We start from the raw sequence: 26,546 nt of genomic DNA on the forward strand, positions 1-26,546 counted from the left end.
AACATATGTATATATATGTAAGTGTACATTTTACATGTATTCTACAGCAGTGTGTATGTAGATAGTCTCCCAAAAATATGCCACACGATTCATCACGTGAATTACATGAAAATTTTAAGCATTTATTCGCGACCCTTTCTTTATCACATTAAAAAAGGAAAAAAAAAAATATATGAAAATATTTCCCATTTTGAAGAGAAAAACTGTTTCGTTTTCCTACACCAGCTGCTCCATTTTCAATTCAGTTTATGATTATAAAAACATTCCCCGTTCACGATGACATTTCCCATTATTTCTCACAAATAAATAAAACACCAATTTTGTATGTTTTTTCCATCATAACTTAGTTTTTAGTATATTTTTCCAATAGTTAAGGTTGCTTCATTTCTTGTGTTCTGCTCTGCCATCATATCATCATCATCTGTATTCTCTAAACAAACATCGAGCTTCGTTTCACATTTCCTTTAGACTCTTTAGCCGTGCCAATATGCCATTGCTGTGGCTTGTTTTGCTTCTGGCTGGTTGGTTGGTTAGTTGGTTGGTTGCTTTGCTGGTTTGTTTGGTAATTGCCAATTAACTTGCATCGAAAACTTTAACACGAACCGTTGGCAGCTTAGGTGCTACAAATAATTAATTTCGCCTGCATATACAATGCATATAAATTGCATAAAAAATACATTAGTTTTTGTTTTGTTTCGTTCCGTTTTGCTTTCAGTTATGTTGTGGATAGTTCAAACATACTTTTTGTTTGTTCAAAAATAAGGAAAACCAAGCCTAAATACGTTTACAAAATTTAGTAGCTTGCCACTCTACTAATGAGGTATACAAAATGCGGGCTTAAATGCAAACTAAAAATACAAAAATAAAATAATATAATAATATATGTATGCATATATCGTTTTTTGTACATATACATGTAATATATATATGTAGACTTAGTAGAGAGTGTGCTAGGAGCAGCAGCTTTGCCAAAGATTCGAACATAATCATGGTTTCGCCTTATAATTTTAGTGGACTTTTAGTTAATGGTTTCGATTTGGTTTCCATGGGCCAAAAACCGTTGCAAAAGTCGCAATACGCATTTCTCCGTCTTCCTAATCATTAATTTCTTTATCTGTTTATTGTTTTTTTGCGCTTAAATAATTTAAACATTTATCACATCCACTTACACGGCGATCACAATCGCAGCTATATTACTTAATTTTCTCCTTCGTCTTCCTAAACGTTCCTTCCTCTTCCTCATTTCTTTTCCAAACACGTAATAGTACATACATATGGATCTCTTATGCCTAATTATATATTTTTTAGTACATACATTTTTTCTCATGTTGCCTTTTTGCTGCATATGTATAATAGTATTAGTTAATTTTTCTTGTCGTATGCTTAATTTTTGTAACGTTTAAAATGTTCTCTTCGTATTTTTCTCCGTTCTAGGAATTTTGAGTTTTTCTTTTGCGGAATATTTTTTCTTTTCACTTAATTTCTTTTTGTTTGTTTCTTTAAATGCCTTTTATTCTTGTATATATGTAATTTAAAGTTCTTTGCTAAATGGAACACTGGAAATACCTTGTAAACGGTTTTTAAACTTATGCGGCTATACATCTATAACATCGATCAGTGTCTTGGAAATGCAGAGTCTGTGTGGCTTTATTCGGTATGAACACAAATGAGATTGTTATTGTTGGATAAATGGTAGATGGTAAATGGTAAATGGTCTATGCATGACCCCCAACTGAATGTTGTTCGGGTCTGAGCACCTCTGGCTCATTGCTGGTTTATATGGAAAGGTACTATTGTTTATAGTTGCTGGTTGGTTTTCTTGCCTCAGGGATCTTCTAGTTATTTATGTATTTTGTGTTGGTATTGCACTTAGACTCTAAATACGTATACAGTTACAGTTACAGTTATCAAACACATTTTCTTTTTCGTTCACATCGAATCATATAGCATATACATGTGTATTTCTGTTAGAGTGTGTGTGTGTATATATATTTTCATATTTTCATTATTTAAAATTTCTCTCTATTTGTTGTTAGAGTTTGTTGTTCTCTGTGTTTATGTTGTCTGTGTGGTGCATTATCTGTGGAATGTTTAGTTGTAAAGTATTTGTTTATGTTTGTGTATGTGTGTGTGTTTGTGTTTTGCATTTCGTAACAATCTTTTTTGTTTCTCATTTCACACTGAACAACAATTCACAAAATACACTTTTATATCCTGGCTAAATACTCGTCGTCATTGCGGGGCTACTACTTTAACTTTTTCTATGCTTATCAAAAATAATATCATGGATACATATGTTTTTATGTATGCTTGTGGGTATGGTATATGGGTAAGGAGTATGTATGGATGAATGTGGGTGTTTGCTGTATGTTTTGGCGTAGCTACAGGTTTAGTTTTTTTTTGTACAAACGAGGTACGGTTGCTGAATCGAATATACAAATACAATAGGGTTGCAAAATGCTATGGATTCTGTGTGTGGTTCTATATGGTATTTATGTTCTTATATAACTGGAATCTGTTTCCAGTGGGGCATGTGTTTGTGTGTGTTATGGAGTGTGATAGCGAGTGAGAGCACAGAAACAAGAATGCAAAATGAATATAATCAGGTACATTTGATATATCGGTTGTATAAAAACAAAAACAAACAAAATTCAGCAGTAAAAAATGCGGAAATTAAATATTTAGTTGTTAAAAAACTGGGGGGTCGGTGCATGTATCAAATAAGAATACAAATACGTGTACGAATGCAAATACTCGCACAAAAATATGGATTAAATTACGTTTTAAATCGGTGAATCGATGTGAACACTTGTGACTATTGTGGTTGAGTGTGGTTTGAGTGGGTGGCTGTGTGTGTGTGTGTAAGAGTGGGCTATTGCAATATGTGTGGTTTCTGTTTGGCTTGTTGTATGTACTATAAATATGTGTGTGTGTTGGTGTAGTAATTGAATCTTTGCGGCAGTCCGGATACGAGTATAGATTGTAAAATGTAGTACGTAATTACAAGTGACAAATATTGTCATGCATAAACATAAACATGTTTATGCATGTTCGTTTCGTATGCTCCGACAGCAACAATAAATTATGTATTGTATTGGTATTGTATGTGTCTACGTTTAAAGACGTTACATGTAATAGAAATTAGCCTCAATTAACGAAAAAAAAACAAACAAAAACTAAACAAGTACAAAATACGATAAAAATATAGTTAAAAAAAATCGTCGCGATATAAAAACCTATTTACGAATAGCTTAAAATGTAGCGTACATAATATGTATGTATTTATGTATGTATATGTGTTGTGTGTGTGTGTGTGTGTGTGTGTGTTTATAAATATCATCCTTATTCGAATCATTTCTCCCATAGTTCCAGTTTCAGTTTAGTATTAATTATCTACATTTATAAAATGTATTTCTTATAAATGCCTATCATCACCATACAATCTAGTGGATCCATCCTCATCCTTCATCCTTCAACGTGTTTTGGAATGTTTCGAGCTGTGAATGTGGTTTACATACTCTCCTCCTCTCTCCTCTCTCTTGTAGCTTCATAAAAATACTTTTGCTTGGCTTGGCTGGGCTGCTGCCCTGTGGCTGTGGCTGCTGCCTCACCCATTGGGATCAACCTGTGCCCGGCGGTGGACCACTTGCGCCGCCGGCCAGGGCTGTTTACCACTTGCCACTTGACCTGTGGCTGTGGCAGTGTTGTCAACGGCCGACGTGTGTGGCCCATTGGCAGGAACTATGGATGCATTGTGGCTGTACGAGATCGGATTGCCATTGCCTCGCTGGCGATCCTTTGGCTGGCCGGCAGCCGGCTTCTTCTGACTGTTGCTGCTGCTGTTGTTATTGTTGCTGTTGCTGTTACTGTTACTGTTGCTGCTGCTGCTACTGCTGTATTTGGAGGCATTGGCGGCGGTTGACCTCGCCTGTTTGGTCATGTCGGCGGGTAACTTGAAACCATTGGTGAGACAGACGGCAGCATACTCGTGCTCCGAGGTGGGTGTCAGTGTGGCGGCTGCCTCCTCCTCGGCCAGCAGACAGATGCCATCGTTGGAATTTGAATGCCGCACAAAGTTCGTGTGGAATTGCTTTTTGCTGCTGCCGTTGCTGCTGCTGCTGGCACTGCTGCTGCTGAGGCTGCCGCTGCGTCGTGCACTGCTGCCGTTGCCGCCACCCAGCCCGGTCACTGTGGCCACCAGCGGCAGCGAGTTGGGCGGCACAGCCACTTCCAAGCAGCCGCCGCCGACACCCCCCTCGCCGTTGGTCGAGGAACATTGTTTGTGGCTGGCATTGGAGCCACCAGCTGACCCCAGAGCCACGGCATTGGGCGGCGTGTGGCGGTAGGGAATGTAAAAGGCCTTGGCCTCCTGCAGCATGGCATCCTGCACGGTTTTGCGCTCCGGCGATCCGCCTCCGCACAGCGGCAGCTGCGACAGGTTGTGCACGCCGGCAATGCTCAACTCTGAGTGCCCCTCGTGGTCGGGGCGTCGCGAGACGATCTGGACAGTGCCATTGCCATTGGGCAGGTGGACGGCGGCAGCGTGTGCCGTGCTGGTCTGATACTCCAGCGTGTGCTCCGGCAGCAGTTCGATGTGGTAGCGCGAGCGGGGAATAAGCGTCTGCATCTCGTGGCAGTCCTGCTGCAGGGTGCCGCCACTGAGGCCGCCCGCGCTATCCCCAGGCATGCCAGAGGCGCTGCTCAGATTCCCGAAATTAATGTCCGTGGGCGTGGTCAGGTGCGTGGGACCCTGCACTCGCGCCTTGAACCTCCGCTGCTGTAGGATGATGAATAGCGCAAAGATAAAGACGCAGGCGATGGACAGTAGCGAACCGATGGCAATGCCACTGTACACCTCCGAACGGGATGAGGCGCGGTCCTCCTCCAGCAAATTGTGACTGTTGCTGGCCATGTCGAAATACATGGGCGCCCCCACGCCAGTCTCGCCCACCACGCGGACAGCCACATGAATTTTATCCGACACCGAGACATTGGGAAACTGCAAAGGAAAACAAATGGAAAGCAAAGGCGTCAGAAAATGCCATTCGGTGACTTGCAGCACGTACCTTATACGAGCAGACACTGCACTCGAGCACATTAGCCTCATGCATGACACTGTCCAGGGTCCAGATGATGTTATAGTGATGCACCCGTCCATTGGGGTTCACTGGCGGTTCCCAAATCAGCTTCAGACCATTCTGCTTAATCAGCCTTGAGTTGCTGATGGTGCCAGGAGCTGTTGGATAAAGGATAAGCGTGATGTATGAGCGGTACAAGATGAAGTCAATTGTCTTACGATCTGGCAGTGTGCGAACATCTATTTCGCCATAGAAGATGCGCGTCTTGCAGTTGTAGAAGTGGAAATTGTATCGCTCGTTGGCACTGAGACCGCTGACCAGCAGCACAGAGTTGAATATGGTGCGCTCCTGGCACTTGGACTCCTGATTGGTATTATGCATTGGCTTCACCAAATGGCACTCGTACACACACGTCTCGTTCAGGCTGTCCAGAAACTTGAAGGCCAGCGCACGCGACTCCATGGTGGTCAAACGAAATGGCATATTGGACTGCTCCGACGTGCCATTCTCTATCTGCAGGGGGGAGACAGAGTCAAGACTTTAGTATGGTGTCGGGTAGCAGTGGAAATCCTCTCTCTACAGATGCTGGTGTTGCTTCTTCCTACAGTACAGTCTACTCACAATCTTCCACTGGACATAGCGAAAGTCCTGGCCGAGGAACTCATTCTCGCTGGTGATGATCAGCACTCGCATCTTGATGCGCACGAAACGCTGCAGCAGCATGCCCGTCACACTGGCATCCACCACCAGACTGAAGATATCCTCCTCCATCTCCAGCGTGAGATCATCCACCTCGTTGTCCAGCACCTCGTGCTCTGCATTGCGCAGCACAGTGGCAGCGGCCGACTGATTCAACGGCTGAATGATGGTCAAATGGCGGCGCACTTCGTCCACTTTCTCCTCAACGGGGGACAGTGTGCCATGGAGCGGTCCATTCAGCAGCTGGCTGGGATGCGGATGCGTGTGATTGATGGAGAACTGCAGAATGAAGTACTTCTTGTTGTCCAACTCCGCCTGTGACCACTTCACAAACGTGTCATTGCCCAATCCAATGGGCCGCAGCATTACTGTGGAAAAGTAAGTAAAATTAGAGACAATCCACGAGGCACGCATTAGCCGGGATACACTTACAGCCCTGAGTGCAGCATGTGACTGGTGTACTGCGCAACGAACTGACAATCATTTGCTGTGGCACTGCCGTGCCCGAGCGCACCTCGGAGGTGGGATAGAGGAACCGTGTGATGAGTGCAAATGGCCGATAGACCGGCAGGTTCGTGGAGATGACCACAAACGAGGTATGATTAAGTTTCATGGGGGCAAAGGAGGTCCAACTGTGCGGATTGCTGCGCACAATGTACACCACGAACATGGACTCCAGGGTGCTGCTGTCGAAGGTGATGTTGATGGTGTGGAAGCTGTGCGGATAGCAGCGGATGTTCTGCAACGGATTGCCCTGCTCCAGCTGTCTCTTGAATCGCATCTCGCCCGTGGCCGAGTCCTCGCCGGCCACATTGCTCGCCATGCACTGGTAGAGGCCCTCCTCCTCTGGATCGAATGAGTGGATGTGCAGCTCATTGCCGCTGATGTAACGCGTGTAGGAACTGTTCAGCTGCACGCCGTTGTGGTACCAGGTGATGCTCGGCCTCGGATGGCCCTCGGCGCGGCAGCTCAGCGTCTTCGACAGGCTTATGAAGACCAGCTCCACGGGCAGGCTGGCCACAATGCGCGGCGGAGTCGTTACAATCACATGGAACGTCTGCGTCTCCAGGGGCGTGATGCAGCTGTAGTAGCCCTCGTGGCGCGACACACTGGCATTCGAGATGGCCAGCGCCACACTGTTGTTGCTCATCTTCAGCAGCGTGTTGTTTGGATACTTCAGCCACCACTCGATGGGCACAAAGTCGGCCACCGCATGGCACTGCAGCAGCACGGATCCGCCCGCAGCCACATACACGGTGCCATTCTGGAATGCAGGCAGCAGCTGGGCCTCCGACACGGCCGTCTCTCGCTCCCCATTCGGCTCCACGCGCAACAGCCACACAAACTGGCGGTGGGCCTTGCTCGCGTACGGGTTGTGGGCCAAGCATCTGTGAAACGGATAATGTATAATATTTAGTTGCACGGCGATAATTGACATGGACAATGGACAATGGACCCCCACAATTACAGCAGGCGCTCGGGCGCATCTAAATGTTAATTAATGCATTGTTTACGGCCACACGCGGCCCCTGACCACTGGTCGATGGTCGGGACCGGGCCTGGTGCGTGAATGGCAGTGCGTCTGATGGATGGATTGGCAAAGGTGTTGATTTAGCCACTCCACCACGAACAACAGCAGCAACAGCAGCACCATTGCACCCCCCAGTTAAATGGAAAATTCACGTCAGTCTTGGTTAGTTTTCCTTTACTTTCCCTTCCTACCTTCCCCTACACTTTCGCAATTACTCTGATGCCCAATTACTCACTTGTATTTGCCCGCTTGCTCGCGGCGTAAATGCCGCAAAATCAATGTGCCATTCGACAGGATAAGAGCACTGTAATGGAAAATTAAAGCTTGAATTAGTATTCACTCCTCCATCGCACACGAAACTTCCACACACAAAACTTCAAGCGTTGGCTGCAAAGAGTTGGCCCAAGTGTAAATGGGAGAAGTATTTTGGTCCAGTCTCGATGCTACCACACACTGATCTTTACTCGCCTGTTGTCATTGGCCAGGGATTCGTTGCCAAAGTACCAGCTAATCCGGGCAGCGGGAACACTCAGAAAGGGACAACTTAGGACCAAGGGTTTGCTCTCCGAAGCGCTGATATTAGCCGTCTGCTGTTGGCCGGGAAACATGCGTTTGAGCACTGCAAAGAGAAAACATCTTTAGCTGTGCGCACTTTTGATTTGTTTATTTTTATCTCACCTGGATACTCGACGGTTATGCTGTCGGAGATGACACCCGACTCATCCCACTCGATCTTGCAGCGATAAACGCCGCTGGCTCGCTCATTTGGTGGCAGACGCAGTGTGCCATTCTCGTAGATGAAAAAGTCACTTTTGCGTATGGATAGCTTCTCGATGGAATCACCATTCCGATACCAGCTGCAGTAGAGCGGTTGGTTATCTGTCAGAGAGTAGGAAACACCTGTAACTTTATGGAACTTTGAGAGATTGGCTGCTACTCACCCTGATAGTTACTGTAGGGATTGAGTATGGGTACGCATGGCAGGTAGTAGGGGGCATGCGGCTTGCTGATTGTCACTCTGGTGACGGAATGTTTCTTGATCTGTAAATATGGTCGGAGGGCGCTTGTGTTCTTCGGTTGTGAGATGGCGGCAGCAACTGCAAACAGACCAAAGAGCAAGGGATAATCAATTGATTAGCAATACAGACGTGTAGCATCCAGACGTGGATAAATTATGTCCAGACAATCGACAAAAGAGCAAAAACTGTGGAAAATGTTATTTATATTCTAGCTTAATCTATTGGCCGTTATAAATTTCACGCTTTTCACTTAGCAGCCGAACGGGCGACCGTCCCGCCCACGCCTCAGCACAGCAATGCCAATTGCATTGCGGTTTTTCCTGCAATGCCCATAAATACACAGCTGGCAGAGCCGGCAACAACAAAAAATCTCACAAAAATATCGTCGAAAATGGCAAATAATAAAGAGAGCGAGGGAGGCAGAGCTCTTGCTGTGCTTTGGGCACTGTCTATGTCCCTGAATCAGAGTCCGAGACTGCGAGACTCCGCCTTGCTGGAACCCACGATACGTGGGCTGCAGGCGTGTCCAGCCAGACTTGGTGAGTTAATTAATTTTTATGCCGCTGCTATGCTGCTGTTGACGCGACCATGGAGTCGTCTCGTGTGGCTCCGAGTGGCTTTGTCTCTGGCTATTCATTTTTTGGCTGCTCTTCCAATGCGTATACGTGATATTAAGCAGTTAAGACAATTACATGGCCAGCGGGCGCAGGCTCAGGCCAAGCTTGATACCTGCATTTGCATACGACTCTGCTGGGAGTCCATACATAACCCATTCTCGTCATCATCATCAACATCATTCTCGTCCACTGCAACATTACGAGTACAAGTATCTATTAGCTGCAGTTTTGCGCTGTGGCCGCAGCAAGTGGCAAGACCAACGATAATGGCCAGTGCCAGTGGTTGGGCGTCCAAGTGGCTGATGAAAAATCACCGAATGCGAGGAAACCTCAGAAGAGCCTCAGTATGTTTTGGGGTGCTCTGCGCTGCGCTGCTCTCGCAAATAACAAATGTGCGGACATTAGTCAAATGCGTTGAAATTTATGCTAAAAATGCAATCAACTTGCGTTCCGCTTGAAGGACGAGCGAGTGGGAGAGAGAGTGAGAGTTAGCTGCACCGATTGGCCCACCCAAGTGGCAGTGGCAGTGGCCAGTGGGGAGGCCACTGAGATGCACTCAGCTGTGGCCGAATGCCGACTACCAACTGCTGACTGCTCGTTAGCCAGAGACACAAATTGTGGCAAGAGACAGGGCATGGAATGGACTGGAGTTCTGCTCATCTGTGGAATATTTGCTTCGGTTTTTGATAAATTAACTTTAATAAATTAGATAATTGCTGCACATCGGGATGTAGCTTAAAGTTCTGACTCAAGGAATTTACTCAGCTCTGCGCTGTCTCTGTCTCGCTGCTTATGTTGCATGTTTGTACGCAATGTGTTGCAATTTTTATTGCTGTAATTACACGCAATGCCCTGGCGGCAATTTGACGCATGGAAATGCCTGCCACGTCAGCAGCAGGCAGCAGGCAGGCAGCAGGCAGGCAGCAGCGGTGGCATCAGCAGCAGTAGCAACAACGCTAAGTGCGGCAAATTTACAAATACACACACAAACACACACACACACACACGAGTCATGCAGCAAGGAGTATAGAGGAGGGGTCTACTTGCAGCAGTTGCATGTGCAGCACAGGGCGTAATTGTTATAGCGTAATTGTTTCAATGGCTGGGCGTTTAACTGCGCTTCGGCAACTACTACTCCACGGCTAACGACGCGGCATGCCACACAGGGGCAGTGCAGCGCAGCACACGGCAGGACACGAGCCAGGTACAGCCACTGGGCGGAGTCAAAGTTCAGCGATTTTTTGTCATTCTCTGCACTAAAACCATTTGTCATCGCCTCGAATGGTGGGGGAGGGGAGCGTTGTCCTGCTTCTGGGTATGTCAACGGCAGCGTTATGTCCTCGAGAGTCGTTAGCAACGGGAATCGTTAAGCGTTTTCAGATTAATTGCTGCACAGCGGACATTCACTTGACGCTGCTGCTGGCATACACAGCTTTCTAAACCACTATCAATTATGCCTTGGATTGGGATCGTACTCTCCCCCCCTCCCCATAGACTTTTCTGCCCTGCAACCAGATCGGAGCCGGCAATCTGCAATCTCCGTCGCCAAATGATTGAACTGTCATGACATTCAGCTTTCGTCCAGACAACGCTTTATCTCCCGCTCTCGATCCACTCGCTACATAATTTCATATCATTTGTATTAAAATCTGTCTTCCTGCTGCCCCCCCAATCGCTGCCAACGTTTGCAGTCTCAGGCTCTTTCTTTCAGTCAACTCAGTGGAGAGGAATGTTTCCCAGAATCGTGCTTGAATGCTGTTTGACAAGAAGCACACAGACGCAGACACAGACATGGACATAGAAGCATGCCCCATCAATACACCCATACACTCTTGACTTCTACTAAGTTGTAGCAAGTTGCAAGTCAATAGTCAGTCTTCCTCCCTCTCCCCCCTTGCCAGGGGTACATGGAGATGGGAGCTGCACACAAAAATTTGCATAGTTGAACGCACGTCGTCGACGGCAGTGCATTCCATGCGGCAACTGTTGCTGCTGCTGCTGCTGCTGCTGCTGCTGCTGCTGCAGTCGATGATGAATGCAACTGCAATTGCTGCACCAGCAGAAGCACCAGCACCACCAGCAGCAGTGGGGCTGACTGGCACATAAATTGCCGGCTGCTGCGCTGAGCTTATCAAACGGCAACATCTTGTGGATAGATAAGCCCCGTCGCCGTCCCGGATTCGTTCTCTGTCTGTGTCTCGGGTCCCACTGCCAGTCTCGGCCCTTGCACTGCCACTGGCCTCCATCTAACGGCAACTGTTTGGATTGCAGATTGCCTTTGCTGGGCCCCCGCCGCCACTCGCCCCCAATGGAATTTCACAAATTCAAATTGCCAGGCATCCTTTAATGCTGCTGCCGGCCCCCCGTCTGTGCCACAGCTGTTGGCACACATTTACCGCTCCAAATCCAAGGCTGTAACAGCGGCAACATTTTATGCAAAATGCAACGCGCTTGAGATAATTTATCGCCTAATGACGTGCTGTTCTAAGGTTGCCCCCGCGCTGGCATAAAATGCAATAATAAAATGTGCCTGTAGCATGCAGGAGGGGAACGGCAGGGAAGCTCAGAAAAAAAAGGAGGAAAAAGGCAAATTAAAAATGAAATTTAAATGCCACACGAGCGAGCAGCATCGGGCAGCATCAGCATCAGAAGCAGCAGCTGAGAGGAACGGGTTGCCAGTTGCAAGTGACTCTGCCAACTATGCCGCCTCTGCACCCCCTTTTCTCTCGCTCTCCCTCTCCCTCACTCACTCTTTCTCCATCTAAGTGCCACACACTATAATGGCATAGAGAGCATTCTTTTGGCTCTGCTCGCCTGTCGCTTTGGGGGCGCTCAACGAGAATTTATGAATGTGCAAATGCATACGACAATTTCGCGCATAAATGTAAGCTCCTGCTACATGCCCCAACCACCACACAAAGAGGAAAGAGACAGGGAAGGAGAAGGAGAAGAAGAGGTAAAGCAAGTTGCAGCAGCAGCCATAGAAAGCGGTGGCGGGGGACACCCACCACAAGTCTGCGGAAAGATGGAGTTGGAGCTGGAGAGAGATGTGCAGATCGTATGGCAGTCGAAGATGCGTGTGCACATTCCGTGGCATTCCACAGACTCCGCAGTGGAGGGACAGAGGCGTGTGGGAGGTTCTATGGTTGCACAGAAAGTATCTTGTAGCTGGAGAGTTGCTGCTGCAACTTGAATCGCTTCTATTGATTGCACTCGTACAGTTCATTGGCGTAGTTGTGGCAGTGGCATGCCCCAGCTGCTGCAGCTTACTGAGGCACTGCGGTGGCATGAATGCCTGAGCTTATTTGGGTTAGCAGTTCAAATAGTTTTACGTGCTGCTCTGATCAAATTTTCAAATGCCACCGGTACGAGAATTTATTGAAAAGTCGTCCCCACAGGCATCGCAATGCAACTGGCTGCCTGCTTCGTGCTGCTTGCTGCTTGCTGCTTGCCACAGAGCTATAATTTCTCCATTCGGAGTGCATTGTTTGCCTTTTGCCAGGGCAGGGCCGAATAAAAGAGAGCTGCTGCCGCTCTGCTCAATTGAATGTCTGTGGTTGCAGTGTAATTGAGTGGTTGCAAATACCCTGAAAATGGGAAAAACGAGTTAGATGTGCACACACAGCAGTCAGCTAAGCAAGCCAACCAACCAAGTTCTAAGCCAAGACTCACACACTTTTCGGGCCAAGTTTTAAGCCAAAAACTCGGCACCCACACAGCCACACACAGTCACACATGTGGCGGTGGCAAGGTCTAGTCCTGCCTGTCCAGGCATGGGGCAACCACTTTAGACAATGGCGGGAATTTACTTGGCAAAAGTCAAAGATAAATTGCTTTTTAACCTACAAGCTCCGCTTTGGTTAGTTGGGTCCTGCGCTTTGTTTGTTTGTTTGTTTGTTTGCCACATGCCAAGGCATTGGCATCGGCAACGGCATCCTCTTGCCACGCATACACAAAGCATTTCAATTGACATATTTGGTTAACTTTTGGCGCTCTGGAAAATTCGCATTCAGTAGTTCAGGAATAAATTTCCTTTTGGCAATTTGCATTGCACGCACAGTCACAGCCCCAGGCCGCAGACCCCGTGGTCCCTTGCTCCCAGGGGTACTGTGTGGGGCGGATGGCAGGAATCTTATCTAAATGTTGTTCGGGGCGTGTGCCAGAGATCCTCACCCCCACCCACACCCACACCAAATCCCTCCTCTGGGGGGAGCCAACCATTGTGAAAGCTGGCCAGCTCCGCCCCGCTCCCAATTCGACTGAAGAACAATAGAAAAGAGCTTTGTTCGAATTTACTTGGCAGTCATGTGCAAATATGTTTGTTGAAAACTTTTCCCTTGGATTATTAAAGGATTATTGGTGGGATTTGAATGGAAATGTTACGCTCCATTGATGAGAATTTAAAGGAAATTCCAAATGAATTTCCACAAAGACCAAAGCTACAATTCTTTGGATTCAATTGTGTATTGCATAAACAATCCTAATTGGCCATTTCTCCAGTTCGAGGCACACACAACACAACCTGCCTGGTTATTGGTTGCGGGAATCTGGAGACCCCAGAAAAACAAACCCCATGTTCGCATGTTCAAGAGAGAGTCATAAGGCTGTCACAATAGCGGATAACCAAAATACAATATGTTTCTGGCTATAAACGAATTCATTTCCGTTGAAATTTGGCACGCCGTATGCTCTGTCCAGTGCTTTGCTGTGCAGGACGACAGTGCACACAGCACACAGCACACAGCATTTCCCCCTCAATAAATCATATTGTAAAATTTCCGTTCAATATTTCTCGCTGGCAATGAAAACAAACAAACCGGCAGCGGCAGAAACAACAAATTGAAACGGAGAGAGAGGAGAGCGGGAAAGCGGGAGAGCGGCAGAGACAGAGCTTGCATTGCGGCACAAGGGAGTTCCACGCGGTTCGACGAGTGTTGCCGAATAGGTGCTTGAACAGAGAGTGGAGTCGTGAATCGTGGGGCCCGTGCAGGAAAAGACTGCCGCTGCAGAATTGGCCAGATCAGAGGGTACTGCTGCTGCCCCCAAATGGGGCACACAACACAACAACAGAGTTCCAGAGCATCGCTGAGGAGTTAATCCATGCAACTTTTGTTTGGCCACATTGTATGCTAAATGGGGAAATGGGAACGACCCCGAACGGATGAGATGCGGCTGAAGATGATGATGATGTGGCTGTGAATGTGAATGTGAATGATGATTACCATGATGATGGGCATCAGTTGTTCCAATACAATTCTGTAGCCCTTCTGTGCGTTGGCATTTTTAAATGGGTTAAACGTAAACCATTTACCAATGACTCAATACAGTTTCCTGGAACTCCACCCGATGAACAGACAAAGAGTCAGGCAGAGGGAGAGGGGTAGACGGACAAACAGATGGAAAGACAGACAGAGAACGTATCCCAGATGCATTAAAACCAAATAAATAAATAAGCTGCTGGAAAAAATGCCAAAAAGCAGAGGAACTAAAATTAAGCAAGTAATGTTTGTGGTATGGAAATCGACTAAGGGATGCCCTGTAATGCAATTTATTTGCTGAAAGAAGTTTAGAATGATATTTAAGAATTTAATTGGTGCATTTTGTATTTGTTTTGTTTTCACACAACGTAATTAATGGGCAGCGTCTTGCATCTCGCTTGCACTCGGAAACCCCAAGCCCAGACAGCTCTTATCACTGCTACGATCTCTGAGCGAGTTTCTCTCAATACGAGCGACTCTCTCAGCATGCAGTAACGGTTAAAGAAGTGCAGAGAGAGAGAGAGAGAGTGCCACAGATGGATCATTAGCGGATCATTCGCCAGCACTTGAGAACGACTTTCTGCTAGACAGAACTGTTCCCTAAATACCACTTTTTGATGTACATTATACATATCTGATATACCTTTCTTTTCCTAGATTCCCAGGGTAAATGCATACAAATAAATGCTGAGTACAAGCAGGAGCAACAAAAACCCATGGCCAGAACACAGAAGCAGAGCCAGAACGAGCGGGGAGCGCTGGCTGATCAATAGTCAATGGCCAAATAGCAGAAAATAACAATGTTGCCCAATAGCCAACGAGCCAAACAACAGCAACAAAAGATGCAATAAAATAATAAAAAGCGAAAACCGAAAAACGAACGAGAAAATAAGAAGAAACAAGGAGAGCCACTGGACAGAGCCAGAGAACCGAAAACCAGAACCACAAACCGATGGTCAAGCGAAGATGAGGATGTGAACCACCGAACACAAACGTCCGAGGAAAAAAGAGAAGAAAATTATAAAAATGTTTCAGTTCAAGTGAGTAAATAATACATACACTCACACACAGTCATACACAAAGTGCAAGGAGCAGCGCGAAAGAGATGAAGCAGGAGCTGAAGAAGAAACTCAGTTTTTGGTGGAAGCCAACGGAAGCCAAGGGAATTTTCGTAAGCTACGCAGCAAAGTGCAACCACAAGCCGCAGCCGTCAGCAATTTCAGCGCAAGGTGGGCGTTCCCAAAAAGTGCAGAGGCGGTGGGCATGGTGCATGGATCGAGGGTGTGGGCGTGGAGGCAAGTGCCATACAATGTGTGTGAAAAGCTGAAAGTATGGACATGCCTCTGCAATTGTATGGGTTATATTGCGGTCTGTGTCCGGCAAGGCAGCAGCAGCAACCATCAAGCGGCAACCGGCACACACATCCACAATCACAATCACAATCACATCAACGTCGTCGTTCTCGTCATCGTCATCGTCATGACTGTAATACGTAGTACGACGACGGTACGTCATGCATGTTTGTGTCTCCTCCCCGTATCTACGAGTGATTTCTATAGTGCCTCCCAGCATGGAATGTTGTCCCACATCCCATTGAGTCGCGCTGCAGCCAGCCAGCCAGCCAGCCAGCCAGGGAGCAGCTCCTTTCACCTCACTGAAGCCACCAAAGCTCAGCAGCGTTCTCTATCCTCCTGTGGGTGCTTGCTCCTCCCTCCCCACCACCCTCCCTCGCTCGCACCCGATTATTATGCATCATTTAACAGGAAACATTGTTGCAGTCAATGCCTAGGGCTTCAGGGTTCAGCAGGCAGGCGGCGCGGCACGGGGCAGGCTAGTGCGGCTTCTTTAGCAGCAAAGGGGGTGGGCAGGGGGCGGGGTCGGTGGCGGTGGCATTGCCAAAGAGGCAGCGTCACGAACACTGTTGGCCCAATGAACGTGCCCGCAAAATGTTTTACCGAATGCGAATTGCAAAAGAAAAATTATTGTTATTATGAGTTGCTAATTGAATGGAGTTGTGCGGCGTCGTGGTTGTGGCAGGGAAGGGCACACGGCACACGGCATGTGGCATGGGGGGATTGAGCGGAAATTGAGTGGTCGCTCACATGGAAACTACACTCAGAAAATGAATTTAGCAAAGCCCAGAGAACGACCCAAGGCGATTTATGGCCATATGTCCATCACACGTTTATCATAATCCAAACGCAAAGCTGCAGGCTCAATCATCCTTACTGATTGACTGATGTCTGACGGAAATGATGAGAGCTGACAGAAACAGAGGGAATGTTTGCTCTCTCTCCCTCTCTTACTGTCTCTTTCATTGCATAAATTATCTCATTCAATTGGCTGTCACAAAAAGGTAAACTGCCAAATATTGACAGCACCAATAATCCCCCCAAAACCCCAGCCCCAACCCCAATGCCACAGCCTTTACCCTTGTCAACGGTTGACAAGCGAATGCCAACATTTTCTTTCAGTGCATGCCAAAAACTAACTGTACAAATGTAAATAAGCGTAAAATGTACAATTTTTGTAGCATTTCTCTGCCTGCCCCATAACCATGCTGCTGTATGTGTAATCACAGTACTCCCCCCCTGCCAGCTGTAAGCTGCCTCCATATCGCTGCCTCAATGCTGTCAATGTCAAAGTCATACATGACTCCCAACATGCCAAAGCCGAAAGCGAACAACAACAGTTACAGGCAGCAGCAGCAGCAGCAACAGCTACACTCTGATGTTGCATGCAACGTATCCAAAGAGCAGAAGCAGAAGCCGAAGCTGATGCTGTTGCTGCTGCTGCAGTTGGCTACGAAAATTCCATGCGCATAATTTATTTAAAGATTCTCTCTCAATATTGGACAAACATCGTCGTAGTCGTCGTCGTTGTCGTTGTCGTCGTAGTCGTCTGCAGGTGAAATCTATTTGCATTTATCGTTGAGCCGGAAAATTGCAAAACTAAACTGCAAACTGTAAAACTGGCAGCTGGAAAAGCCGGGGGTGCGGGGGCAGTGTGGGGACAGTGAGGAAATGGAAATTGGTTAGAAGCGTAGCAAAAGGAAGCTGGGAAAAATGTTGTGATTTCCCCCTCTCTCACTCGCACGCTGGAAAATGCGTTTAATGTGACGCTGCTGCTGCTGCTGCTGTTGCGTGCCATGGACAGGCGGCAGGGATTTTAAATTAAAAAATAAAATACTCTGAAACCGGAGAGCTCGCCGACAGGCATCCCAGGGATCGATTTGCCAAATTAGCGGCAACATGACTTTGTGTGTTGTAAATGAATTTGCCACCAAACGAAAAAACACAACAACAAATAAATAAAAAGTAAGAGGAGACAGCGGAGACACCGAGACACGCGCGTCGGAAATTAAAAATGAGGCACAAAAACAGCGGGCAGGAAAGGGCAAGAGACAGGAGGACTCGACGCTCCCATGAAACATTCGATTGTTAATTGTATTTGGCTGGTGATTAATTTACTTAATGCATTGTTTTGCCCTTTGCCAAAGACACAAACACACACAGGCACACACAGGGATGCCAATTTGTTATGGGGTCTGGTCCAAAGTGTGGCAGTCAACACGTTTAATGGTTTTGCATTAACTTAAAGAGGCATTAGTGCGTAAGTATGCTGTAATCTAGAAGTCAAGAGGGGAGAATCAACTGGCCAGCTGGCCAGCTCCTCTGACGAGCCGACCCAAAGGCTCGCACTGCTGCTGACCAGTCAACCAGTCAGCGCCAGTGGTTGCGGCGGTGCGTTTTCCCCTTTCTGGACGCGTTGTACTTGTTAATTGCAGCGGAAGCACTCAATTAAAAGCGCGTGAAACGACTACCGCCACCTGCGTGAAGGAAGAGTATCAATCTATCTCTCTCTCATGTGACGGGAGGGGGGCAGTATCTCCACAGTGACTGTGGCTGTAACTATAACTACAACTGACTGATGGACAGACAGATAACGAGTCATGGAGTGCTGTGTGCTGGTGCGCAAATTAAGGACACAGGAAACAAACAAAATGCGGCGTAATCAAAAAGCGGTAAATGTCCCGACACTGTAAATAGTTTATAGGCAAATGCATAAAGTTGCAAATTGTCAGCAAACAAACCGCAATCCAGAGCCAGGGCCCAGAACCAGACGCCAGACCTACAGAGCGCCCCACCACGACCGATTCGCAGACCCAAACGTCAGACCGTAGTGGGGAAACCTCCAAACAAACGCTGAAACGAAAAAAGGCCAACAGAAAATGGAGCTGGGAAATGCAATAATGCATCTGTTTGTCAATGTTTGTCGAGACTAATTAGATGGCAGCTGGCAGAGCGTCGAGTCGACTGATGAAAGATGCATGAGCGGACTTTAATTGGATATTTGATGGATGGCTACATATGCAGATACGAGTAGATATGCACATAGATACACAGATACAGCAGATACATGAGATAGACAGACAGATGAATGGATAAGCTGAAATGTGTGAATGATTGCCAGTTGCAAATGCTATTAGATACGAGCTACACCGATAGATATAGGGATACAGAATAGAGCGTAGAAAGTAACAATTAAATTTCTGCAGATACAATGGTAATCTGATAGGCCTATAGACAATGTCCAGTTACAAGCGATGTGCCAGCTGATTCCCACTAGCTTGTTCTGTTGTCCCATCGATTAATCTTAATCAATTCGTTTTCAAGCCACATAATGAACTGCAGCTCTTGTTGATCTTTCCACGGAATGACAGCGCATCATCGATCATTGGCGGTCTGTCAATATTACTATATGAACGATGACCCACAGAATTCTACCTATGAGTGCGATGCACTGCCACAGCTGTGTGCAGCACGTGACGTAGAGACCAGCGACCAGCGAGCAGCGACCGTTGCAACTGTTTGTCGCTGTTGTTGCACTTGTGGCTGTCGTGACATCATATGGCAAAAGCAGCAAAATGTCAGCAGTTTTATGACGAGGCACAGTCCATGGCACTGGCACACACGCATTGCTTGTTGTCTCTCTTTGTGGCCTGCCCCAAGAAGAGCTGCAGTAACAGCTTGCCAGTGCCAGTGCCGCTGCCCCTGCAGTTCTTCTTGTTGGGGGCATTCGCACAGTGTGTCGCATAAATAATGCAGTTCATTATGTCATTTGGCGGCACGTTGCGTGTGAGCTAAGACGCCGCTGCGTTCACGATGCAACATCATCAGAAGCGGATCACAGGCCGCCTTGCCCCCTGCCTGGCCCGCCGAACATCTTGCTCTCATTGTTGCCTGCACGCCAAGTGCGGAAATGAAGTTGTCAATGAGCCACTTCCACAATTTATGACCGCTGCGATGCTGCGGCAAAGAGGCAACCAAACACAGAGCCACAGTGCGACGACGACCACCGCCTTGCCGCCTGCCTGCCAAGATCTTAATTATGACTTGAGTAATGTGGAATAAACGATAAAGCGTGCGGCTCCACGCAAATACACTGCACGAAAAGACTGTGCAGGGGGGGAACCAAAAACTACACAAGTTCCATTTGGAGAAGTCGGGTCTGGTCTGTCAGGCAGCCAATCAACTTCATAAATCAACAAAAACCAGCCTCCTCCTGACCAGGGAACGAACAGTTATGGAATTGGAATTGGAAACGGAATGGGCTATGTGGGAATGGTTTGTGGGGAGAGGGAGATTGGGAGGGGAATGGGATTATATGGGAATGTGAAACGACGACGACAAAATCTCATAAAAATGTCAAATAAAATGTGGCACCCATTTTTGTGCATTTGCCAAATTTGCAAAATTTAATTGTGGCGTACAAAATGTGCAAATTTATGATTATTTTATTGCACTTTTGTGGGCCAAGTTTGGCCAGTGACCAAAAGCGCACAAATGTGGCTTAAAGTACATTATATCTAGAGCGGACGACTCTCCAAAAGTAAATAACATTTATTTATAGCCCAGCCTCAATCTTGGAGTCCGAAAGGGAATAACCTGCTGTCTGGACGGCAGCAGGCAGCTGTGCAGCAAAGCTCCCTGGCATTAAGGGAAATGTTCATCAGACTTATTTTATTGAGTGTGGAAATTTCATTGTAACAAATCAATTAATAGCTGAAGCTCTGCCTCACCGTGTGGTACGAAGGGGAAATTAAGGCAGACAGGAGCAGGAGCAGGACCAGGACCAGACCAGGATGATTGTTGCTATTTGGCGCTGTGTTTTGGCTGTCAGCAATCAGCAAGTAATCAACTGTGTGGGCGGGTGTGGGGGCGAGAGAGAGAGAGCCAGGGCTTTGGCCAGGCTACAGACCGGACCGAACCCAGTCATCGAACCAAGTGCCGTGGTGTCAGATGACGATGGCAGCCGTGCCAGACATTACGTCGCACGTCTGAGTGCGCAGCGAAACAGCCAACCAACGACAACAGCAGACAGCCAAGAAGGTGTGGACAAATTTGCTATACGAAGAATAAGATACACTAACCGATCCACCGATATTTATTGAACAATTTTCGACATGCGGCTATGGGATTATGATCATCCCTGACCCATCCACTGATACTTCCATGAATGTGCGCGTGCTCGTCTACGGCATCGCTCTTTGGGCGTTAATACGTAGCCTTTTCGGCATAGTTTCGGAGCATCAAACAAAGATCTAGACACTTTTGGATCGCTTTTTTGGCACAGCACAAGGACAGTGAGGAGCAGAAGTTGCAACACCAACAGCTTCATGTTCAACTGGCAACTGAGATCAGGATAATATTGGATACGATACGGCTGTTATACTGAAACATTTCAATTGGTTTTGGATGAAGCAACTAAACAATTCGAATTTGTTGAGTAGAATTGAATAGAAACAGCGTAACCGGATCGTTGACGTACCTGAGAAGAAACCACTTCTGATCAATGACTTATAATTATTTCTGTTACGGCTTCAACTATTTTTCTAGCAATATCAAAATACCCTTTTTGAGCGTATCCAACAACGAGAACGATATCGACTCCATTGGCAATAAGGAGAGCGAGTCGAGGGTGTAAAGGGCACATGGACTTCGGAGGGACTTAATCGATTATGCGATTTAATTGAACTAAAAACGCTTAATAAGCAATAAAAGCTCACACTGCCACACACACACACACACACACTGGCTTCTGTAGGTGTACGGACAGAGGAAAACAAATTAAAAGTAACACTTAAAATTGCACCACGTAGCCGTTGGCTAATGAAAGCAGTGGAAATAGAAAATGCTCGCCCGACGACGTTCTCTCTGTGTGCTTTTCAAGAAAACGTATAATAAAATTTTATTTCCTTTTGAAAATGAAATTTTGTGAGGCGTCGAAAAGCATTTTACCAAAAATGAACACAAACGGAGAGAGAGTGTGGTATAGGGAGGGAGGTATAGGCAGGGATGATTGGGCGAAGGAGGGGTCAAATTTTAAATGCTGTTAAACACATTCATTTATCAAATTTCATTTTATTAATTCGCCTCTCAAGTGGGCGCAGTGTGGGCTGTGTGAGTGCTTTTGGGAAGTACATTTTGATGCGGATTCAGTGAAGAAAAGGCCCCAATGGCATCACCATCAGTGGCAGCAGAAGCATCAGCATCAGCATCCCAGTGGTCTTAAAAGATTATAAACGATTCCTCGAAAAATGGCAGAGCGATTATAGCCATGTTGCCATGGCAGCTAAGCCTTGGGTCCTATGCTCTCTGGAGTGCTCCTCCACTTACTCTCTCTCGCTCTCTCTCGCTTTCTGTCTCTTTCTAAGTGTAAGGGAATGCGAAAATGATTCATTAGCAAGCAGCATTGTTTTGCTCGTTTTTGCTACGGCTAACGAGATTTATGCACTATGAAATGGAACAATTTTAACAACATAATGATTATGATTATCAAATTGATTTTCCAGCTGAAAATTATTTCAATTACAATGCCAAATATTTGTCTGGCTAATCTCTGGCCGCACTACGTTGATGCGTGCACATAGCCTCCGGTTTCCCTGCATAATTTTGGCAAATAAGTAGAAAATTCCAAACTTAATTAGAACCCAAATTGTTTGTTCATCATTCGGCACTTGGCCAACGGCAGTAAACAAAAATCTTCTCAGATGCTCGCTTGAAGTTCAATGAACGCAGACAGTGTGTTGCGTAGGCCTATATAAAGATATATACACATACATTATGAATCTCCCATGATATTAGCACGAGGGAATACCCTTGTGTTTGGGGCGCCTGAGAGTGCTTTAAATTTAGACAAACAACCAACAAAAACGGCATTGTCAGACGATTCGACGGCCGGCACACAGGCAAACAAGCATTTACAGTTGTTGGATCGAGTGTTTGTGTTTGTGTTTGCCTAAGTGGCATACCCAAAACACCACTCATACACACAGAGAGCGAGCGAGCGAGCGAGCGAGACAGAGAGACACACAGCATAGCATATGCGGCGTATGCGTAATGTGCAATTTGTTCTACAGCTGCTGGCAAATTGCAGCCTGCTGCATGCCACCTACTCGACCACTTGCTGGCCCGAAAACCAATTTTATGACAGCCAACATATGGGCCGAGGTCCGGGAAATTCGATAGTCAACAAAAATACAAACAACAAACAGACGGCGCACGGGGCGTGTTCAACGAAAAATTGAAAATCAAACAAAGTTTTTATTTTATTTTTGCTTTTAATAGCGTTCATTAACCGCCAGGCCAAATAGACCTGGTAATTGGAGTTTCAGGCAACACAAAGGCAACAAAAAACAAATACAACAGCAGCAACAACATAAAAGTAACAAGAAGGAACAAAAATAAAATCCATTGCATAAACAAATTAAAATTAAATATTATCAGACAGCCAGCCGTTGGCTTCGGGTGCTTTACCGGTGCAAAAATTGCATTCAGTCGCATCCTGCGCGTATCCTGCTCTTCCTCAAACGCACACACTGCCACACGGGCTCATTGCTCGTGTCCTGCTCGTATTATGGCTGCCCCACCAACCAATAATGCAATAATACAAATAATTCAATAATAATCATAATGAAAGGGCCGCCGCTCCATGTCTCTGTTGGTGGGGGTGGAGCAGTGGCTGGGTAGCTGCTGGGTCCTGTTGCCAGGAAGAGCTTAATGTACACACATAATTGAACACGCGCCGGCATCATGAGAGGACGCGCCCCCCACCAACACGATTCTCGCATCCCACGCAAACGGCATAGCCAGAGAGCGAGACAGAAGCAGACTCGCACGCTGATTCAGTTTATTAAAACTCTCATGATGTAAAAAAGCAAAAATCAATAATATTTTCTAGCTTGAGGAGCAGATTCTAATGGGCATAGATGTAAAGATAGAGAACTCTAGATAAAGAAATCAATAGGCACAATGGAAGATGAAAGAAACAGCCAAAATATGTTCATTATTGAACAGATTCCGACAAACTTAATGAGAAATTGACAGCACACGCGCAGCGACACTTTACTAACCATTAATTGGGTTCTATTTATCCAAAAGTGGTCTGTGTATGGCACACACAATATCGCGAAAAATAAGAAAATTAAGTCGCAATTTTGTTCAAGCCCAAAGTAAGGCATGGCCATAAATCAGCTGATAAATCTAAATCTGATAGACTAGCATCACTTGCATCAGATAGTAGACGTCCCGCCAGCCCGAAAAATGCCTCAACGCTGTGGAATGGCATGCCAGGGTTCGGCTCCCTGGAGTCGCCTCCAGACATGTTTGGCAGCGGAAATGGCGTGCAAAGTGAATCGGATGCGGAACGTTTAGGGAAATGTTTAGGTTCAAATGCAAGAATTCCATTCGGTATTGCACATTCCCTTCCATCTGACCAGCCAGCCAGCCGGCCAAGCAACCAGCCAGCAAGCCCTGCAATCCATCCATACATATAGCCATCTGTCTACCTATCTATCTGTGGCATGGCATATGGAATGGAGGAGAAAAAGGGAAGCCTTCACACATTGCAGAGGGACCACCACCAGTCAGTCCTGTGCTGGTGCTGGTGCTGTGCCCCCCGGTTCGTGCTGTGCGTGGCAGTTGAATAACCTTTGACGGCGTCACTTGTGCCTGTGTATCTGTATCTTTCACTGCCTTTTACCATCTCCAACTCCCACTAGGATCACACACTCCCACACACACATAGAGAGAGCGACGCACGCACTCACACTCTGAGATTATTATGACGCTCAGTCAGCCATTACGGTTGGCTCTCTGGCTACTTCATTACGCTGCGTGTTTGCACTCACATGTGGCAAACGGGGGCGGGCCCAGTAAGTCAGTTAATATAGCAGCTAGTTGGCTGCCGTTTGGCCAAAAGAGAAAAAACAACTGTGTGGCAGTGGCTCGGGCAGTGGCAGAGGCAGAGGCAGCCCCCAACAACATCAACATATCCACAGCCCGACAAATAGAACCCGACCGACATAAGCGCCATTCAAGCTTTTTAGTTCACTTCAGGGAGAGGAAGCGAGAGCGAGCGAGGCAATGAGGACGACAAGAACATCAACAGCAGAAATTGGATGGACGGCAAGTACGGATTGGGGTGTTTTGGGAGCTGGAGTGTCCCCCCAATGAAGGGGCATAACCACAAGCAGAACGAGGAGCAGGGAAATAGCCGAAGAGGAGGAGGCAAAAAGGAGTAAAATTAACACGTGGTTAGAGGTTTACACTCGCTCTCTGCCCGATTTGGCGCTGAGCTGGCTCAGCTTTTGTATATATCTCATTATGGCCTTAAATGTGTGTGACTCTTGCTGTCTCTCTGTGTGTGTGAGTGTGCGTTGTGCTTGTGTGTGTGGTATTTACGCATTTTACCAGCCCCATACCAAACATTCATTCAGGGCCCCGGCTTGTGTCACACCGTTGAGGGCTAATGAAAAGCGGAAATGAAACTTTTGTATTAAACAAGCTGCTTGTCGTCGGGTCTGTCTCACACTCGTTTCACTCACTTTTGTATACTCTTTAGGAGGGTAAATGACATATGGCTTATGTAGTTAGAGGCAGAATTTTTCCATTTTGTAGCAGTCCAACAGCGGCAACCAATAACAAGAAAAGGTAACTCCTATTCTCGAGCATTTTCTTGCAGCATTCGCTTGTGCGTCTCCAGTCGAACCTATCAAGCAAAGACGAGCCCCCAAACTCTGCCATCAAGCTGGGACTATATTCATGATAATCTCTATTCTTGATATGGGAAAGATATTCCCATTAAATAAGTATTATTTTGGAACCTGTCACGAACCTAATCTCTCCGCATTCAATTAGCAGCATTAAGTGAATTCATTCATAAAGCTGTCATGGCAACGAATGCACATGGATCTAACAGATACTCTTTCCACATCTTCAAGGGAGAGTATTATGCATGTGCTTGAGTGGGCGTGTTTGTTGTTTGGTTTGCCTGTCTGTCGTCTTTCGCTCTACAGAGGCCCAGAACTCATTTGGCTGGCCCCTCCAAGCCTTTACAAGCACCAGCCCAGCCCAGCCAGCCACCACGCACCGTTTTATAATATAAAGCATCGCAGATTGCGTATACGCAGCGTGCGCCACGAAATGAATGGGGAAACCAAATTGCCCAAGCGCTGTGGCTCCCCGCCAGCTTGGCCCTGTTTTTTTCTCCCTTTCTTTTTGTGTTGCCTCTTCTGTGCCTTTGCTGACGGCCTGTCCTCATAATGCGCTTGGATTAAATGAAGTCCTATTAAAATAAAGTAATTTCTTTCGCGGCTTACAACAACAAAAACGACTCAATAGTCCACCTACGAGGCCCAAACGCTTTTTCTTTATTCCGTCTCTATCGTTTTCCATTTTTCTTCTTAAGCAAAAACTAAAAAATTCTACAAGAAGCTGGAAACAATGCGATAGCTTTTCCTATTAAATGTGTAAAATACGCTTAGTCAAAAAAAAACCATGGGAAATGTTGTCGGGCATGCCGGCAAGAGCAAACTGTGTGTTAATGGCCAAAGAGATAGAACCGAGTCCCGAGATGTGCGAGAGGACAAAAGGAAAGACAGAACAGACATGAAAAATATGAAAAGAAAAAAAAAAAGAAGAGCGAACAGAAAACTGAAATGGAAATTTTTATGCAAATAACATTTCATTTAGCCGGCGAGTCGGGTATTTGCTTAAAAATGTGCAGACCGAGCAAATATTATATGAAAAACTAAATAAAAATTAATTGAATTAAGCGTTGGTCCAGGGTCGCAGCGGGGAAAACAAAGAAAGGCACGACGGGGCGGCAAACTTTTGCTAGAAAGGACAGACAGACAGACAGACAGACAGACGGACGGACGGACAGACAGAGAGCAAACGGGGGAGTAAACAGAATGTTCATATTTTTGTTTGTTCCTCTTTCGTTTGAAATGAAATCCCAGGCATAAACTGCATGGATTGTAAAGTTTTATAAGATTTAAA

At 46.4% G+C, this 26,546-nt stretch overlaps 1 protein-coding gene across 2 annotated transcripts in view; it reads right to left on the reverse strand.

Annotated features, from left to right (window-relative positions):
* Positions 1–551: 551 nt before the first annotated feature.
* Positions 552–26,546, reverse strand: part of LOC117897409 — a 61,266-nt gene continuing 35,271 nt past the window's right edge. Inside the window, exons 3-12 of one of the 2 annotated variants that reach the window (XM_034806234.1) lie at positions 8,250–8,405; positions 7,987–8,187; positions 7,777–7,927; positions 7,544–7,612; positions 6,210–7,165; positions 5,700–6,145; positions 5,297–5,591; positions 5,067–5,236; positions 3,688–4,999; positions 552–3,599 (exon numbers count right to left, since the gene is read on the reverse strand). In XM_034806234.1, coding sequence (XP_034662125.1) covers positions 3,511–3,599; positions 3,688–4,999; positions 5,067–5,236; positions 5,297–5,591; positions 5,700–6,145; positions 6,210–7,165; positions 7,544–7,612; positions 7,777–7,927; positions 7,987–8,187; positions 8,250–8,405 — 3,845 coding nt within the window. In that variant the 3' untranslated portion in view covers positions 552–3,510. Of the gene's footprint in view, positions 5,000–5,066; positions 5,237–5,296; positions 5,592–5,699; positions 6,146–6,209; positions 7,166–7,543; positions 7,613–7,776; positions 7,928–7,986; positions 8,188–8,249; positions 8,406–26,546 lie in introns of both variants that reach the window. The other variant, XM_034806235.1, reaches the window with a different exon arrangement.

Source organism: Drosophila subobscura, chromosome O (assembly GCF_008121235.1).
Source record: "Drosophila subobscura isolate 14011-0131.10 chromosome O, UCBerk_Dsub_1.0, whole genome shotgun sequence".
In the NCBI taxonomy this organism is placed as follows: domain Eukaryota; kingdom Metazoa; phylum Arthropoda; class Insecta; order Diptera; family Drosophilidae; genus Drosophila; species Drosophila subobscura.